Here is a 16,933-nt window from a genome sequence, read left to right as displayed (position 1 = left end):
GCNAAAAAAAAAAAAAAAAAAACAAGATGAGCATTGTCAGGTTGCCACAGGCAAGCCCCTACCCCACCCCACCCCCTGGGAAACACCCAGAGGCTTCCAAGGTTTGAAGTTACAATGTACTACCTGGAGAAAAGAGATAACTCATGCCCCCACCAGGATTCTGGAACTGAGTAACAAGTAAAAGCAGCCTAGGCTGAGACAGGAAGTTGAGCACAAAGAAAGAAAAGGCCCATGTGACAAAACTATGGAGAGTCTGCTCAAACTGAAAGATGATAGCAATACCTAGAGACTCCCTGGCACACCAGATCTTACATAATGATCAACGTCATTGCAGAATGTCACTGGTGAAAGTTCAGGCTTATGGTACTTTGAAGGTAGCTACGCATAAAAACCAAACCCAAATCCAGCTGAAGTATGACTACGTTGAACCCATGCCTGTCCCCAAACATCTTAAAGCAAAACAGGTATGTCCATTTGCAGCACAACTATTATCGTATCATTCTCAACTGGTTTTTTTTTTTTAGCAATTAATGATTTAATAATTATGAGACACACAGAGAAATGAAGTTAAAAATATTTATTTTAAAGAAATAAACATAGATATAGGAGCACTTGTTCCAACAAGTTTTGGAACAATCAGACAGGGCTTCTAAAATCACTACAATTATTATGTTTAAGGATTCTAGCAGAAAGGTGATCAACATACATGAACAGATATGGATTTGTAGCAGGAAAGTGAAAACTGTTAACAAACTCTGTAAACACAAAGCACAATATTAGTGATGAAGAATTCTTTAGTGGCTCAACAAAAGACTGGACATAAACACAGCAGAGAGAGCAATCAGAGCCCTTGAAATAGGTCAATAAAATTAACTAAACAGCAGCACGAAGAGTCATGAGTGAAATCAATGATAACTGAGTTCCTAGTAGCTCAGGGTGTCCCCAAAACCAGCATCAAAGGGTTTAGTGTAAATGTGAAGGGGATTCCAAAAGAGGAAATGAAAAGGGAAGAGAACAAGGCTGAGAGCTTTCTAAAACTACTCTGCTAAGAGCCATAGCCAAGTAAAAATGATGCATGGCATTTTTGGTTGAAAGGTGACGCCAGCAAGCCATTGAGATGATATGATTATGTTAAGATCTGCATTCAAATGGATATTAGACCCCTGCTGTCTGCCTCGGGCCTGCTACTTTGGAGCTCTAGCGGGACTCCCGGAGAGTTCTCATTGGTTGGGGAAATGCGGTAGGAGGGAATTCCGGAGGAGGGATTTCCTGTTGGTGTGTGGGTCCAGGAGAATGCCACGTATGTGGGTCGGCATATTTCCCGGGAGCATACAGGGCATTGGCGGGAGTTTCAAAAATAAAATGTGTTCCTGTTTGAGTGGCTCCTGATTTTTGTGCTCAGCCAGACTGTGGCACTACTCAAAGACAACAAAGCATGATCCACAAGTTCAGAGAACCCAAGCAGTACAAATACAAGAAAAAATACACTAGTGCACATCATAGACAATACAATGAAACCTAACATAAAGTAAGCATTCTGGAGGCAACTAGAGGAAATCTTACATATGGGCAATTAAAAGTAAAAATGGGAGCAGTTTTGTATGGAAACTATAAAAGTGAGAGAAAATAGAAAAGCATCTCTAGGATACTAAAAAGAAAATGGCAACCCCAAATTCTTTACCTAGTAAAAATTTTTGTAATGAATGAAAACACAGAGTTTTTTTTAAAAAATGATGAAAAAAATGTTATTGGACTCCTGGTGAAAATATAAACATTTCCAGTAGGTATAGAGTGATCCTAAAATTTATATGGAAATGCTAATGTTCAGGGTAGAGTCAAGAAACTTTTGAAGAACATTATACAAACACTGAGTATAGCAGAATTAAAAACTTATTAAATTAGTTAATGATGCATTGTTATATTTGCACCAGAGTGGGTAAATAGGCCAAAAGAACAATTGACAGAGTCCCAGATACAGTCATATACTGATATTTAACTTAGAGTTATTTCTACATAAGTTTATAGACAAAAACTATCTTCTGTTAAAATTGTTTCGGGAAAATAGATCATCCTTCTCCAGAAAAATACTTTGGACACAAAATTCACATCACATAGACTTTCAATTGTTATTCAAATATAGATGTTCTCATGAAAAAGAAAAATACATTTTAGAAGATATATAGATAAGTACCATCATGTCCTTGGATGCAAAAAAAAAAAAAAAATGTTACTAAAGACACACACAGAGGCACACACAAACACCTCACCTGCTATAAAGTAAAATTTTATTGACTGCACTAAAATTACAACTATTTTTTACAAAAAATTCTAAAAAGTGTTAAAGGAAATCATAGAATAAAAAAATGACTTTGACAGTCATCCAACCCCCCAAAACTCAGGACTTTTATATTTTATTTTTTAATTTTTTTAAATTTTTTTTGAGTTTTATATTTTAAAATCTCCTAAAAAATCAAGAAAACGGCAGAACATGTCAAAAACACATGAAAGACACCACAAAACATGGAAAAGAACTAGTAAACAAATAAACACACAAAGAGGCATTCCACCCGACTCATATAAAAAAAGCAAATTAATGTCTTAATAAGATCTACCACATAGCCCCTCCACTACCAAATGTGAAAACTTTTGGTGTGGAGACTGTCATTCTTTGTTTTGAAGTATGTAGTTTGCTAGAAAAACAAGTCATGGTAAACCTTATATAATAGGACAAGATTCACCTCCTCTATGACCTGGAAAGTCCATTCCTATGGGTGTTACACAGGGAATTTTGCATATATACATGCATATACATGTATATGCATATTTCAAAATATACTTAATAATATTTCATAAAAGATAAACATGAGAATTTACATATTTATCAATAGCATTACAAACAACTCAATGTTACTTTGTACAATACATTTTTCAACTACACAATGAACTAGAAGAATCATTAACAAATCTTTAACAAATGAACAAAAGTACAAAAGAAGACATGCAACAAAAACTGATTTGTATGGAAAGCAGAGCAAACTAAATTACAGTATTTCAGACATCGCCTGTATATGATACAGTCCAGGGGGAATTCAAAAGTTGTGATACTGGTTTTCTCTAGCAAGGTTGTCAGAAGTTGTAATATACTCCTTTGGGGTTTTAGCAAAGCTGAATTTGCTTCTAGGGTGTGGTGTTACAATTTATATTATTTGTATGCTTTATATTTGATGCACTCGTCTGAATGTGTCATATTTTATAATTTTTAAAAGCAAAGGAGGGGATGTAACTTATCAAAATCTTACTTTGAAAAGGATCAAGAGATTGTGTTGTAACTGATTGAGTTATGAGATCAAGAGACACTTCAAAATAGGTTTGACTCAGAGAAAGGCCCTCTCCTATAGGTTCAGAAAAAATATAACCTTGGATTTTAAAATGGGTTTTACATCTTTATACTTTAAACTCTTTTTCTTGTTGTTGTTTTTAGTGTATGATATAAGATCTGGTTCTGACATGATCTCTTTCTAAGTGGCCATGCAGCTGTCTCTTTCTATTTAGAATTTCACCTTTACTCTCCATGCTTCCTACATAGTTTATTTTGGACTTTCTATTCTGTTTTATTGGTGATCTGTATATTCAAGAGTCATTACCACACTTTTAACTTTTATTTTTGATAGTCTCCTTACTTTTTGTGTTGAATACTTTTTCATTGTTTTGACACTCTGATTTTGGTTTTCATTATTTTAGTAATGTTCTCTAGATTTTAACATATTACTTAATATTTATAGAAATATTGTCTTACTAAGCAAGACAAGAAAAACAGTTTTAAGATGAAGGGTCCAGATCTGAAAAGCCTTCTGCAGCATTGCCTCTAGGTGACTTAATTATTTTGAATGCCTTAAAAGTAATAACTTTAATAATAATAACACTAATAAATATGAAATATTTTAAGTAATGATAATTGTAATAAAGCAATACTGCATGCTCAAAGGATTTTGTGAACAATGCATGAGGTATTACAGTGACCACAACAGGCACTGACAAAATATTACCTGCTTTTATTAGCTATTTATGATGCTAAGGAATAAAGAAATCATACATGTTTACTATTGCTGCTATACTATGAGAAATTCAGAGAAATAAAACACTCCAAAGCATAAGAAAAAGTACAGTCAATAACATTAATGTGTATTTCTTTTGCATATGAGTAAATCATATTTTGAGGAACTTAAAAAAAACGTAAAGATCCTATAATATCACCCAAAGTAAAATCTTTACATAAGCAAACAGTTATAAGGGAGAAAAAACTAGAGCTTTGTGGGGTGGTCCTATAATTTTTAAAGCATATTTTACTAGAGTTAAACACAACAAACAGAAAACAAAAAGATATTGCGAAAAGCAATTTAGTTCCAGTTTTAAAGTAATTCCTGATCTTCTGAGGGAAATTCAGAAGCTTTCCCCATAGAATTTTATATACTGAGAGACATAAAAGCAAAGCAACAGAGTTATGGTTTAAAAATATTTTCATAGTTAAAACTAGGTACTAACAGATACATTTGTACAATCAATACTTTTTTAATTTTTTAGTTGTAGTTGAACACAATATATTTATTTATTTATTTATTTATTTTTATGTGGTGCTGAGGATGGAATCCAGGGCCTGACACATGCTAGGCGAGCACTCTACTGCTGAGCCACAACCCCAGCCCATACAATTAATACTTTTTAAAAAATGCCAGCAGGCTTTCATATGGTATGATGATTTAACTTTAGCATTATAACAAGTATAAAATTAAATGAGCACCATTATAATTTTGGCTAATTACACATTATTACTTATGCCTCCTATTTACAAGCTAAAGGATTATAAAAATGTAACACAAAAATATCAAGTCACAAATAAGTTGTTACCTATTATAACATGCTCTAAGTCATGACTTATTGAGGATGAGTAAAAGGAAAAGGCTTTTTCTTTAGTCCTTAAGCCTATGACACAATTTCCACAGTAGTATTTCTTTTCATTCTCTAAAGATCTCCCTTTCATGATAACATTGTTTTCTTTCAGCTTGGGATTTCTCTTTGCAGAAGGTGAACTGACAGTGCTGATGATTTGTACCATTGCCCATAGAATAGCAGTCTCCACCCAGGTGAGAACTGCAGATTGTTCCTACTTTACCACTGGTGCCTCCCTCGGATGGTATTCAGCACATGACCAGCAGTAGAAGTGAAGCCCTACTGACCCCAGACCTGGGTACCTTTCCATTTGACTGAGCCCATGTAGTAATTTGCAATAACTAGACACCTGGGTAACTTGCAATACCTAGAGACAAATTGGAAGACTAGGCAGAAGACTAGGCATTTAAATGTTGATTGTCCCAAGTTCTTTAGTTTCTTGTTCCTTTGTGTCTTCTTGTTGTTAGAATTATTTCATCACTTAAATATTGTTTAAAATTCTAATAAAATAACTTCCTTTCTAAGAAAAAAAAAAAAAGAAAAGGAAGCTTTAATGTTTAGCATTTTAGAGTATCAAACATGGATCAGGTTGTGGCTGAGGCCTTGTGCTTTGGAGCTGCTGGATCTGAGCTTGAAATCTTGCAATTTGAGCTTGATGGATCAATTTGAGCCTCTGGGCTTCTTCCTAAGTGAAAATAGTCATAATAATACTTAGCAAAAAGTAAGGTCTGCTTCATTTTGATTGCTTGTTGACTTGTCCTTATTTCCTTTAATCCACAGGAACAATAAACAGTACCTGAATCTCCCTCTTCCACTAATTTACCTCCAGCTTACTTCTGTATTCACTTATTCACTTTGGTCTTCCTCTACCTCCAGAAACATTGTTTCAGTCCCTGAAATGTTGCTGTCTCTAGAATTCCATCCCAGGGCTCCCTTCCCAATTACACTACACAATTTCCTTCAGTAATCTTCGTTACATCTTGACCTCAATTCTCTATCCCTATCTCTTTCCAATTTTTAGGAAAATATTGACTATGTTTGTAAGAGAAGAAACTGAAACAAAAGCACAATGTCTAGGTGATGTGCAATCAGGAGAGGAGTCTGGACCTTAGATGAGGGATACGTTCCAGGTCAATACACTTTGGAGGGAAAAGTACAAGAAAAGACTGAGCAGATCAAACACCAAGATTGCCAATAATGCCTTTCAGGAAAAAGCTACAATCCCCAAAATGCCACAGGGTAGTTACTAAAAAAATGGGTACCCATAGTTTCCATGTTAAGTCAGGGCAAGATTGGGATGTTGTCTGAGGTGCTTACATAGGAATTCTCCAAGGATCTCGGGAACAGCAACACTGCGGATCCCATTCACTGGAAAGACAGCTTCATTGACTCACAAGACTGTGAGATACTGGCATTTAGTTATTTCCTTGAGACCTCGATTACCTCATTTAAAACTGAGGACAAAATAGTTCTGCTTCACAGTAAGTAGATAAGATGAGAGAATGCATGCAGAGGGCTTTGTACAGTGCTTGGGAGAGAAGAAATCCTGCTTGTTGAGTGATGATAAACTACAGGACTTGGTGAAACAAGCACTGTGAGTTCAAGGTCATCAACCAGAGATGACAAGAGCAAAGACACTGCGATATGAAGTTGATGTAACAAGGTATGATCAAGACAAAGGATTGACCAGTCAATTAACAAATTAACAGAAAAGGCTAATCACTGTGGGACAGAAATGCCTCAGCCTATATAAAAAAATTATATTTTTACTCTATGCCAAATACCATTCTAAATGCAAGTACTAATGCATTTCATTATCACAATATAAAATATATGAAACTGTCATTTCCATTCTATACAAGAAGAAAAGGAGACACAGAGAAAATAAATAGATAGCTTGCTTAAACCATGCATTTGGTAAAGTTGAGCTTGATGCAAACCCAGCAGTCTAGCTCCACAGACTCCACTCTGAGCCACCATAGCAGTCTGCATCTCCCCAATGGCCACTCTTTCATGCCTTCATCCTTATAGGGAAGGGCCAGAAACACAATCCTGAGATGCAACAATTAATCAATACCTGGAGTCGACGTTCCTGCTCCCTCTGTTGCTGTGCCTGAAAGTTTGCTTTATCTATCTCCATTTGTCTTATTTGCTGCTGATGGAGTCTCTCCCTCTCCTCCATCATTTGCTGTTTCTGCCTACGAATCGCCTCCAACCTTTCTGCTTCAGCCTTGGCAGCCTCTGCTTTTATACGTGCCTCTGAAGAGAAAGAAGAAAAGGTAAAAAACAAAACAAAACAAAAAACCCTGGAGAACTGTTCTGTCCCTCCCTTGGGCTTCCCACTCTTATTTGTTATTGCTCCAACCCACAGAGAAAACTCCCTGGCACTGTTTTTCCTTCAAGATAACCATATTGCACCTGATCCTGCCATACTCAGGTACCACCTGTGGGGATAGGACACCTCTTTGCCTGTCTTATTCTAGTTGAATGAACTCAGCTGGGCCAGAATATATGAATTTCACATTTTTGGACATTTTTTTGTCTCTCTTACTTTGTTTCTGTTCTCTTCTCACCTTTCATCTCCTTTTCCTTGGCTGTGAGAGCCTGGTCTGTCTGTAGAACAGCTTTACTCACAGACTCTTTGGACTTTAAATACTTTTGCAGAGCTTCCTCAGCCTAGGAACACCAAAAACATACAGTTAGAACTTGGCAGTGGTGATTGGCAAGGTGATAAAATCACGTTTTTTATTCCATCAAGCCTCTCCACAGGTAGGGTTCAGAACGTGTCAGGGCAATTAAGAGCACCCAACGCCACTAGATGAAAAAAACTCACTGCAACAAGAGTGTTTGCTCTGTCACCAAGGTAGTGAGGATCGGTTGACCTCACACCCAGTGGTATCTCTTTGTTGTCATGTAGGGCAAGCCTTTTTGAAAATAGAGTCAATAGTGAGGAAAATGGAGCACAATAATGAAGAAGTGCTGGAACATCAAAAGGAAGCAGGAGAATTGCTGACACTGTTTCAACTCTGGAATGTGTTCACACTTGAAACTAAATAGCAAGCACAAAATACCCATGCATGCTCATTCAGTGACAGTGAGTCTGAGGCAGAGACAACAATCTCATCTCTACTCCTCTAGACATTTCCTTTCTCCTGTCCTCAATGGCTTATTAGAGAGGCCCCAGAAATTCCCGTAATTAATAGACAGAACCAGGGATACCTGTATTCCTTTCCTGGGCTGCTGATGGTACTTTGCCTTCAGCTCCTCTGTCTTCTGAAGGTAGAGATTATGGCCTCCTGGCTTAGAATAAACCCCCTGCTTCACTGCTTCTTCCAGCGGACCAAAAATATCCCGAAGCAAAGCTGAGCAACGATCTGAAGAGACTTCTTCGTTCTGCTTACAAATGTCATTCTGCTTTGCATCTAGTAGGGTCTTCAAAGGGACAGGAACCCACAGAGGTGTTAAACATACCTCAGTACTTCTGAAATTTATATTTTAAAATCTCTATTTTTCTTAGAAATTCCAAGGACTATATCCTTGCCAGCAATCCTGGAGGAAGTTGCAAGGACGAGAGTCTATGAAAAATATTTACATTTGTCTATGAAATATTCCGAAATTCCTGTGTCTTTTAATTTCTGCTTAAATGTGATCTTAAGACCACAGACCCCTAGCCTCAAGCCCTCATTTTAAATGCAGCCTACTGTTTTCCAACATTTCCCTACATCAAGCAGAAAACAGAGTTGAATAATTGGTTGGAATGATGTCAGTTTATTCTATTAATCCTAATCGTAATTTAGTAGATATAAAGGACAGTTTTTCTCTGCTTAATTAATGAAAAACAAGAATAATATTTTGCAAATGTTTTAAAGGAATGAATCAATCAATCAAATTAATTCCATGGATGTTAAATGGTAAATGTGAGCTGTGTGACTATGTGAAAAATTCAGACTGTAAAAGTCCCAGAATATTTACACATTTTTGTTTTCAGAAGGAAAGTATATCATGCCACATTAATGATCACCATTGTTTTCCAGTATAGAAGGAATTGCTTTTCTTAAACCATTCCTATTGTATTATTCATAGCAGTATTGTTCATTCTATTAACCCAATGCCCATGAACAAGAAAAATAAATAATTACCTTTAATTCTTTCTGGAAACTTTGGTCCTCATCCTTGAAAGAGTTCTCTGTGAAGATTTTTATGGCCTCTCTCTCACTGGCCCTGTGCAGGTCCAGCAGCTCCTGGAGGGTCTCTGTGGGCAGCTGCACCTTCTGGCCCATCAACTGGTCATAGTGGGCAAGGGCCTTTTCTACTGCAGCTGAGTTTTCTCTCTGGGCCAGGGCCAGGACTGCATTCTCCATGCAGGGCAGATCTCCATTGTTGATAGCATTGACATAGGTCAGCACCAGGCTCTCTAGACCTGCACAGAAGTAAGAGATGCTTGTTTTCTCTGTAGAAAAAGTCTATGATCTATGTCATTAATTCTGAGACCATTCATTGAACAATGTATTACCCCCAAATTTTCAGCATTCTGAATAGGATCCAAGTGTCCCAAATTCCTTTGGGAAATGGTGAGATTAAGAAGACAGGTATTTCCTTCTTAGGAAAATGAAATAGGAGTCAGAGGATAAAGACAGGAAAAATGTCTAGATGTATATCATTATTTAATTCTATGCAGAGAAATAAGCATATGATCATGTAAAAGTCATGTATATTCATGAAACATATAGTTCTAGGAATTGAGCCCAGGGGTGCTTAACTACTGAGCCACATCCCAGCACTTTTTATGTTTTTTATAATAATAAAAAAGTAAAATTTTAAATTTTAAAGTAAAATTTTAAAGTTTATAATTACACATATGGAGATTATTTCATTGATGCCTTNTTTGAGATACCTGACTTGTCAGTATTTATGTTTTATATATATATATATATATATATATATATATATATATAGAGAGAGAGAGAGAGAGAGAGAGAGAGAGAGATGCATAAGCAGTTACCATCATGCAAATCATATGCAAATATATATACTGGTATGGTATCTCCATATATACATACATACACTGGTATGGGAGATGCCATTCCCTGAAAAAGGGCAAATTGAATAAATTAGAACAATATTCCTTTATTCTTAGTTAGAACTTCCTTGTTTTACTTCTTTGTCATTTGCACTTAACTTCTGTGCATAATATAGTGATTATTTACAAAGCTGTGAAACATAGAGTTGTTATGGAAAGCTACAGCAAGAAGTATGATTAGATATTTTTAGAGGCTCTAGACCACTTGGGGCATAGTTCAACAATTGTATCAATCAAGTTGCATTTCTAAAAGGAATATATTTATAATTTGTGCCTTAAAACATTGTAACATACCTTAAAAATCCAATATATTTATTAAACAAATGCTGCCAACACATATGACCTAATATAGGTCAACAGTGGAAGACGGAAGGATACAACATCTTTAACTTCATCTTATCCTCATGTTCTTATTTCATGTAACCTTAAAGGCATTACTAAAACAAATACTAGAGATATGTTTCATATTCACTATAAGTTTACATGGTGCATATGATTTGCATGATGGTATTTGAAGATATATTTAACTGAGGATCACCAAGAAAATGAGCACCATTATAATTTTGGTAACTGCTTATGCATCTCTCAAGGTTGGCACAACAAGGACCCTCCTATATATCTCCTACACATTATTCTAAGTAGAAGGAAAATCCTTGAAGAGGTACTCACGAAGGCCATTGACCTTGATGCCTCCTGGAAGAATCTTGATCTTGGACTTGGTAAAGATGTGGGAAGAGAATTCTGCCACTTGTTGCACAAATTCAAGACTCAGCTCATCATCCTGCAGTGTCTCTAGCTGGGAGACCTTCTTCTGGTGAGTGGGTGTGTCAAAGACAAAGCACTTCTTTGTAGGAAAGAACTTTTGAATACACAACCGGGGCAAATTGAAAGTTTGTGTTCTTTGATCACTACCTGGAGAAGGAAAAACAGGATTTTTTTTCTTTAGAATTTACACTCACTTTAATACATTGTCCTTGAATACGTGTCTTTTTTCTTGGTGATCCTCAGTTAAATATATCTTCATATACCCTAAGCAAACAGATTAAATGTATTTAATCAGAAAAAGGAAAAAAGGAAAGAATATTTTTCCCAAGAAAAGGGAGTAATAAAGTTTGATATTGAGCCTATGAGTTCATTGAAAATTAATAATATTCATTATATATTCTGTAAAACAGCTATGTTGATAAATAGGAAAAATATACATTTAGCCTTCTACCCAAAACATATCATTTCCTGGGTTACTTTTCTTCCTCTTTTCAAAACAGAAGCCCAATTACCTTTCTTTATCTTCAGTGAATTCTCCAGGTATTCATCTGCTGTCATGAGTTGTCCATCTATTTCCAGGCTTAGGTAGAAATCTCTTATAGTCCACACCAAGTCTGGAAAGAAGCTTACAATGTCATCAGCATCCTCGTGTCCAAGATCAAGCGACTTTCTTGCCCTGAGTAGATCTGTCAGTTCTGTCACATTGCTGAGATGATTAAGGAAAACTAGCAGAAATAGCACAGCATCTAAGCCCATATTTGATCCCATGTTCCCCAAACCTGCATTTTCCACTTGGCAACCAGCCAAATAAACATTTTCTCATCAGAGAATATGAGGGCTCTTGTCTGTATGTTCAGTGTCTACACATTTTCATTTGGGGGATTTACAAAGTCTCATAGACTTGCAGCTGGTGAGTGGTGTTCTCTGTGGCTTTGGTGCCATCCTGAACCACAAAAGGATACTGCAGTAGGTCAATAGCTCCCTGGTCAATTTTGTTCATGGTATTGTATACAAAGGTGCTGCTCAGAAGGATTGCCAGAGCAAAGATCTGGGTATCATTCTTATCATCATCCTAGAAGTCAAACAAATTTAAGTCATGTCAAACGGCATTCCCAAATGCACAATCATTAAAAATAGAATCCTGATATACAAATGTTAAGCAGGGAAAACACAAGTGATTGTCAGACACATGAACTTGCATAACTTCCTCATTTATAATTTTATACTAATGCATATATTTCTAATTCCCAAGTCCCTCTTATAGCTACTATTAGATAACTGCAAATGGTGTAGTCAAAGTTAATGGGGGAAGCAGAGTAGTTAAAATGAAGGTTTTCCAGGTATCAAAACAAAATTGGCCTATCTGCACAATCCACATGTCTATTTTATTATAAAATTATTATCCACAGGGAGTTCATATTACCAATCTTAGACATCTAATTCTAATGCTATAAGATGAGCTCATAATTAATATCTCCATTTTGTATATGAGTAAACAGAAGATGAAATTTTGTCTTAACATCTTTGCATCTTGATAAGTCAGAAGTAAAACTCAAAATCAAAATATAAAAAACAGTAGACATTCAAGAGATCGTTTGGTTTGGTACAAAAATCAGCTTATAAGATCCAACTATGTACCTTTCTTCCCAAGTCTGAGTTTAGGGACTTCACTTGAGTAGCTTGTATTTAGTTATGATAAAAATATTTAGGGAATGGTCAAGTCTTTCTTTTTTTTCTATGAGCTGGTTGTTAAATACTTACTAGCATACAACTAGAAAAGGCTCATGTGTTAGACAAGACCTATGGGTGTACTGTTGAATAATTCTAGAGAAAAAATAAAAGATTTAGGGAGACCTACTCTTCTTCTTGTCAGTGTCAGAGAGTTACAAGTGCCAGAGTCCTGATTTGAATAGAATTTTATCTCATCTTCAACCCGCTACTAACCATATTCAGTGCAAGACCAGGCTTGTAATGTGATTTTATTTGCACCATTTATGCATCTGGCAACTACTAAGCAAAACATCAGTGTAGTTCTTCTAATACTTATTCTGTATTATAAATATATTTCCTCACTTTCAGACTTCCAAACACTATTGAAAAATGGAAAGAAAAAATGAGGGGCAATATAGTCCAGTCAAGTGGAAATACAAATTCATAAAAACAAAAACCAAATGAAAAACTCCTTGTACAAAGTGTGTTCAGTGATAAGGAGTTTAATCATAAAAGAATCCTCTGTCCTTACCTTCTCTACATCACCCAGGCCTTCAGTGTCCAGCAGAACTAGGGTGTGGCCTGGCTTCTCAGGATGAGGCACACACCACATCCAGATTCCTTTTGTGTGAGACTGCACCGTGGTGCCCACAGAGAAGCCTGCAGAGGGGAGTGGAGGGGTTGTCACAGAGAAGGGGATCTAGAATTCGCATATTTTCTTGATAATTGAGTTAGGGTTTAAGGAAAGCAAGATAAGGAAACAGCAGAAAATAGGAGTGTTGAGCTCCATTACAATAGAGAAATGGGGAAATAAAGTCAAATTCCATAAGTGGGAAATTTTTATGTTTTTTATAATAATAAAAAAGTAAAATTTTAAATTTTAAAGTAAAATTTTAAAGTTTATAATTACACATATGGAGATTATTTCATTGATGCCTTATTCCTTATGAGAGGAATATATTGTGTTTCTCTCAGAAAGACATTAAGGTCAACATTTTTAAAAAGGGTTTATATGTCAGGGACAGAAATCTGCCCTTTATCTTATAGTGGCACCCCTTTCTCCACAGAAAATCTTAACTGAGCTTCTCCAGAAATCTTTACCATGGTTGATTTTACACTGTCAGCAAAAGAGTCTCTACAAAAGAGTTCAATGTAGGTAAACTTTCTATTTTTGTGATGCCCTATTTTACTTGGTCACTAGCCTGGAAGAAATCAGCACTGCAGGTGCTGGACACCCCCTTACTAGTTCTTTGCAAACATTTATCCAGTATAGTAGTTTGTAGAAATGTGTAAATGAGGCCTCTGGCCTTGAGCTGAGGCTTCACAGAGATGTCTACATTTCTAAGATAAGTTACCAATTGGGCTCCATGGTAACAGCTGGCAAGGGGAGGAAAGAAAGGGGAGAAGAAGCTCTCCCCTTCTCAGGTGTTATCCTTGAAGGGTCATCTTGCCCAAAACAGTGAAAGAAAAAGCTGCTTTTATGTGATCTTCTGCAGACTGTGAACTTCTGAGCCCCTCCCCTTACATGCTGGGTATACAATTCTGAAACTACCTGAATTCAGGATTCAGGGGATTGATTGATTACAGCAAAAGCTGTGCCCTCTGAACCTGGCTGCAGCCAAATAAAATTTTTTCCTGCTGTCTTAGGTCTTTAAAACAATCTCTCCAAGTTAAAAGGCCTAACTATGGCCTAAACATTAGTTTTCACTGTTCCTCCCTGACACTAACTTTCTCCCCTCCATCCCCATGTAGAGTGTCCACAGTGGAGTAGACAGAGGGCTAAGCAGAGCTTTGTTGGTGTCACTCACCCTGTTTCTTCCCAGCCAACTGGTTCATCAGGTAAGATTTGCCTGTGCGGTAGAGGCCTACAATGGCCACCACCACCATGGGCTGCGTGATGGCTGACAGGATCTGCAGGGCTTCCTGCTTGACCACTAGCTGCCCCTCCATGTTCTCGATGAGGCACATGGGGCCTGGCATGTAGGTCTCTGAGGTCATGTCTGGGGTGTTTCTTTGTCTGGAAGGAAGAGATGGGATGGGCAGTAATATTAGCTCTTGCAGAGAAAGACATTTGGCTTACTGAACCTGAAAACATAACTGTTTTCCAGCATGGCCTGTTTCTGAAGACATTACAAAACAAAACATAAAAAGAAATAGCTAAAAGCACCAAGGTAAACTAGGTCCTAGGCCAGCCATCAGCTACCCTGCTTGTTCTTAAATAGCTGGTGAACAAAGAAAAATTAGTTTCCTGAGTCTTACCCTCTGATTTTTTGCATCTATCTCATTCCACTGGATTTTGATTTACTCATGTTTCTCAGTTTTTACCTCCTAAAATCCCTATTTTGAAAATTTATTTTCATTATTTGCTATATATAAATTTTTGCTTTTCTCTTATTTAGGTCCATGTCTAGACTGCATTACATTAAACAATTCTATGCCATTATGTTGCATTTTCCAATAAATTCAAGTGTTTATTCAAGCTATACTTTTCAAAGGGATTTTTACTTAGTTAATAATTTCTTTTACAGAAACAAAACTTCAAAGTGTTATCATTTTATGACTGTTTATATCAATGAAAAAAATTTCATTTAATAATTTTTCACCACTAATTTTCTACTTCTGGGCATCAACTCCTGTAACCTGAAGAGTCTTTGGTAAAATATTTTAAAGCTATGTGAAACATAAAGGCAAATTGTTGTTTTTATGACCTGTCATGCCATAAGGAGAAGGTTTTTTTTATTTTTTCCATTTTAGAAATCATCATTTATTTTGAAGCTAAAAATCCACTATCTGCTTGAATTCATTTTTCATGAAAGTCTTAAAATTTAAACATCTGGATTCTTTTTGCTAGCAGACTATACACACTGTAGATTTCTTTGTTGTTGTTGCTGGTTTTGATGATCCCTTTCTCATAGTCAATGACCTTTCTCATCAACCATCCTGATGAAAGACAAATTAGAACAGAAACTGGTACTTGGTACCAAATAGTAGGAAGTCCATTCACAAATTGTACAGTACCATGTGTTCAGAGGCAAGAAATTCCATATGCCAGATGTCTTTCCCTTCCAACCCACTTCTACTGCAATATTGGTACTTTATATTAGTAGAATTCTGGTTGTCTGACTTACAGGGGCTAGAATCATATTTAGATTAGAAAGATGTGGGAAAATTCCAATCATGATCTACAATAATTAGCTACAAAGCAATATTTATAAACCAAATCTGTATTCAGACATTGGAGACTTATAAATTCTCATTCTTTGAGGTAAAGTTACTAATGTGAGAGAAAACAGCTTTGAAGTTTTAGACTTCTTCATGAATAAGAATAGCTCTGTGTATCAATATCAGTAATAGTGTTTTTATGTTGTTCCCAGGTGTGATCTGGATAGCATCTTTAGTGCTTTTCGAAGAGCCAAATCTCTGACACATCTTGGAATATTGACTGTGTTCAAGCCACACACACAACTTCCACTCTGCCATTTACAACTCAACCTGTTTGTGTCCTCTGGGATAAAACATATTTAGACATTTCAAGTTCTAGCTAGCCCCCACTGGTTTTGTGTCTAATTAAGCAGGAAACAAACTTAGCAGACACTGAATGAATTCTGTTATCTAGCTATACATCAATTTAGACTTCAATGGGTTCATTTTGTAGTACCTCAGAAAAATTTGCACCCTATCCTGGATGGAATACTTTTAAAAATACCTGAACATTGCAAATATCTTCCTCCCTTTTGCCCCCCCCCCCAACCTGCCCACAATCTTAACTTACCTGTAAAATCTAGAGCAGAGAGAAAAGCTGCTTTTAGAAATGGCAGAAAAGCTGCTTTCAGGAAGGCTTGGTAAGGGTGAGTTTCAACAGTTGTCCTTTAGTTTAGGTGTAATGAGTTCTGATGAGCTCTTCTTCCAATCCTGGGGAGTTTCTTTCTTCCCCAGTTCCCGCCTCTCAGCAGAGTATTTGAATATGAAATGTAAGCATGGCAAAAGTCCAAGGGGTTTTCAAAGTTTCTCTACAAAACCGAAACCACAGAGCAAATTCAGTGACTAGGTAGTTGCAGAGGGGATATTCTGAGCGTCCTCTGGTGGAAGGTTTCAAGATATTTGGCATGATTTCCCAGAAATTGCATTGTGTTACTGAAGGAAAACTTTGAGAACTTTTGCAGGTTTTTCAAGTGTGTGTTATTTGAACTAGCTTGAGATGATATTTATCTCCAGTTTGGAAAAACATACTCTTGTAGGTCTAGTTTACTGAAATGTTAAATGCACTCACATAGGAGTAAGGTTGTTGTTTCTTTCTTTCTTTCTTTCTTTTTTTTTTTAATGGAAGCTTCAGGAGCTAAGAACTAATTTACAGGAAAAGATAAAGGTTTCTGCATAATACACAAAGAATGCTGGCAAGGAAGACATTTATTAAACATTTTCTATAACTCC

The 16,933-nt window shown here is 36.4% G+C and overlaps 1 protein-coding gene across 2 annotated transcripts in view; it reads right to left on the bottom strand.

The window, feature by feature from the left end:
* Window positions 1–16,487, bottom strand: part of LOC107155119 (guanylate-binding protein 5-like) — a 31,188-nt gene extending 14,701 nt beyond the window's left edge. The window contains exons 1-12 of one of the 2 annotated variants that reach the window (XM_015500915.2): window positions 16,275–16,487; window positions 14,311–14,519; window positions 13,035–13,162; window positions 11,755–11,864; window positions 11,305–11,498; window positions 10,697–10,939; window positions 9,087–9,367; window positions 8,167–8,379; window positions 7,521–7,623; window positions 7,025–7,206; window positions 5,471–5,632; window positions 2,864–5,404 (exon numbers count right to left, since the gene is read on the bottom strand). In XM_015500915.2, the coding sequence (XP_015356401.1) occupies window positions 5,513–5,632; window positions 7,025–7,206; window positions 7,521–7,623; window positions 8,167–8,379; window positions 9,087–9,367; window positions 10,697–10,939; window positions 11,305–11,498; window positions 11,755–11,864; window positions 13,035–13,162; window positions 14,311–14,500 (1,764 nt within the window). In that variant the 5' untranslated portion in view covers window positions 14,501–14,519; window positions 16,275–16,487 and the 3' untranslated portion in view covers window positions 2,864–5,404; window positions 5,471–5,512. Of the gene's footprint in view, window positions 1–2,863; window positions 5,405–5,470; window positions 5,633–7,024; window positions 7,207–7,520; window positions 7,624–8,166; window positions 8,380–9,086; window positions 9,368–10,696; window positions 10,940–11,304; window positions 11,499–11,754; window positions 11,865–13,034; window positions 13,163–14,310; window positions 14,520–16,274 lie in introns of those variants that run through there. The other variant, XM_048814500.1, reaches the window with a different exon arrangement.
* Between the last annotated feature and the right edge of the window lie 446 nt (window positions 16,488–16,933).

Source organism: Marmota marmota, unplaced genomic scaffold, assembly GCF_001458135.2.
Source record: "Marmota marmota marmota unplaced genomic scaffold, marMar, whole genome shotgun sequence".
NCBI lineage: Eukaryota > Metazoa > Chordata > Mammalia > Rodentia > Sciuridae > Marmota > Marmota marmota.
The sequence above is the reverse complement of the archived record's forward strand: the minus strand, read 5'-3'. Positions and strand labels throughout refer to the sequence as shown.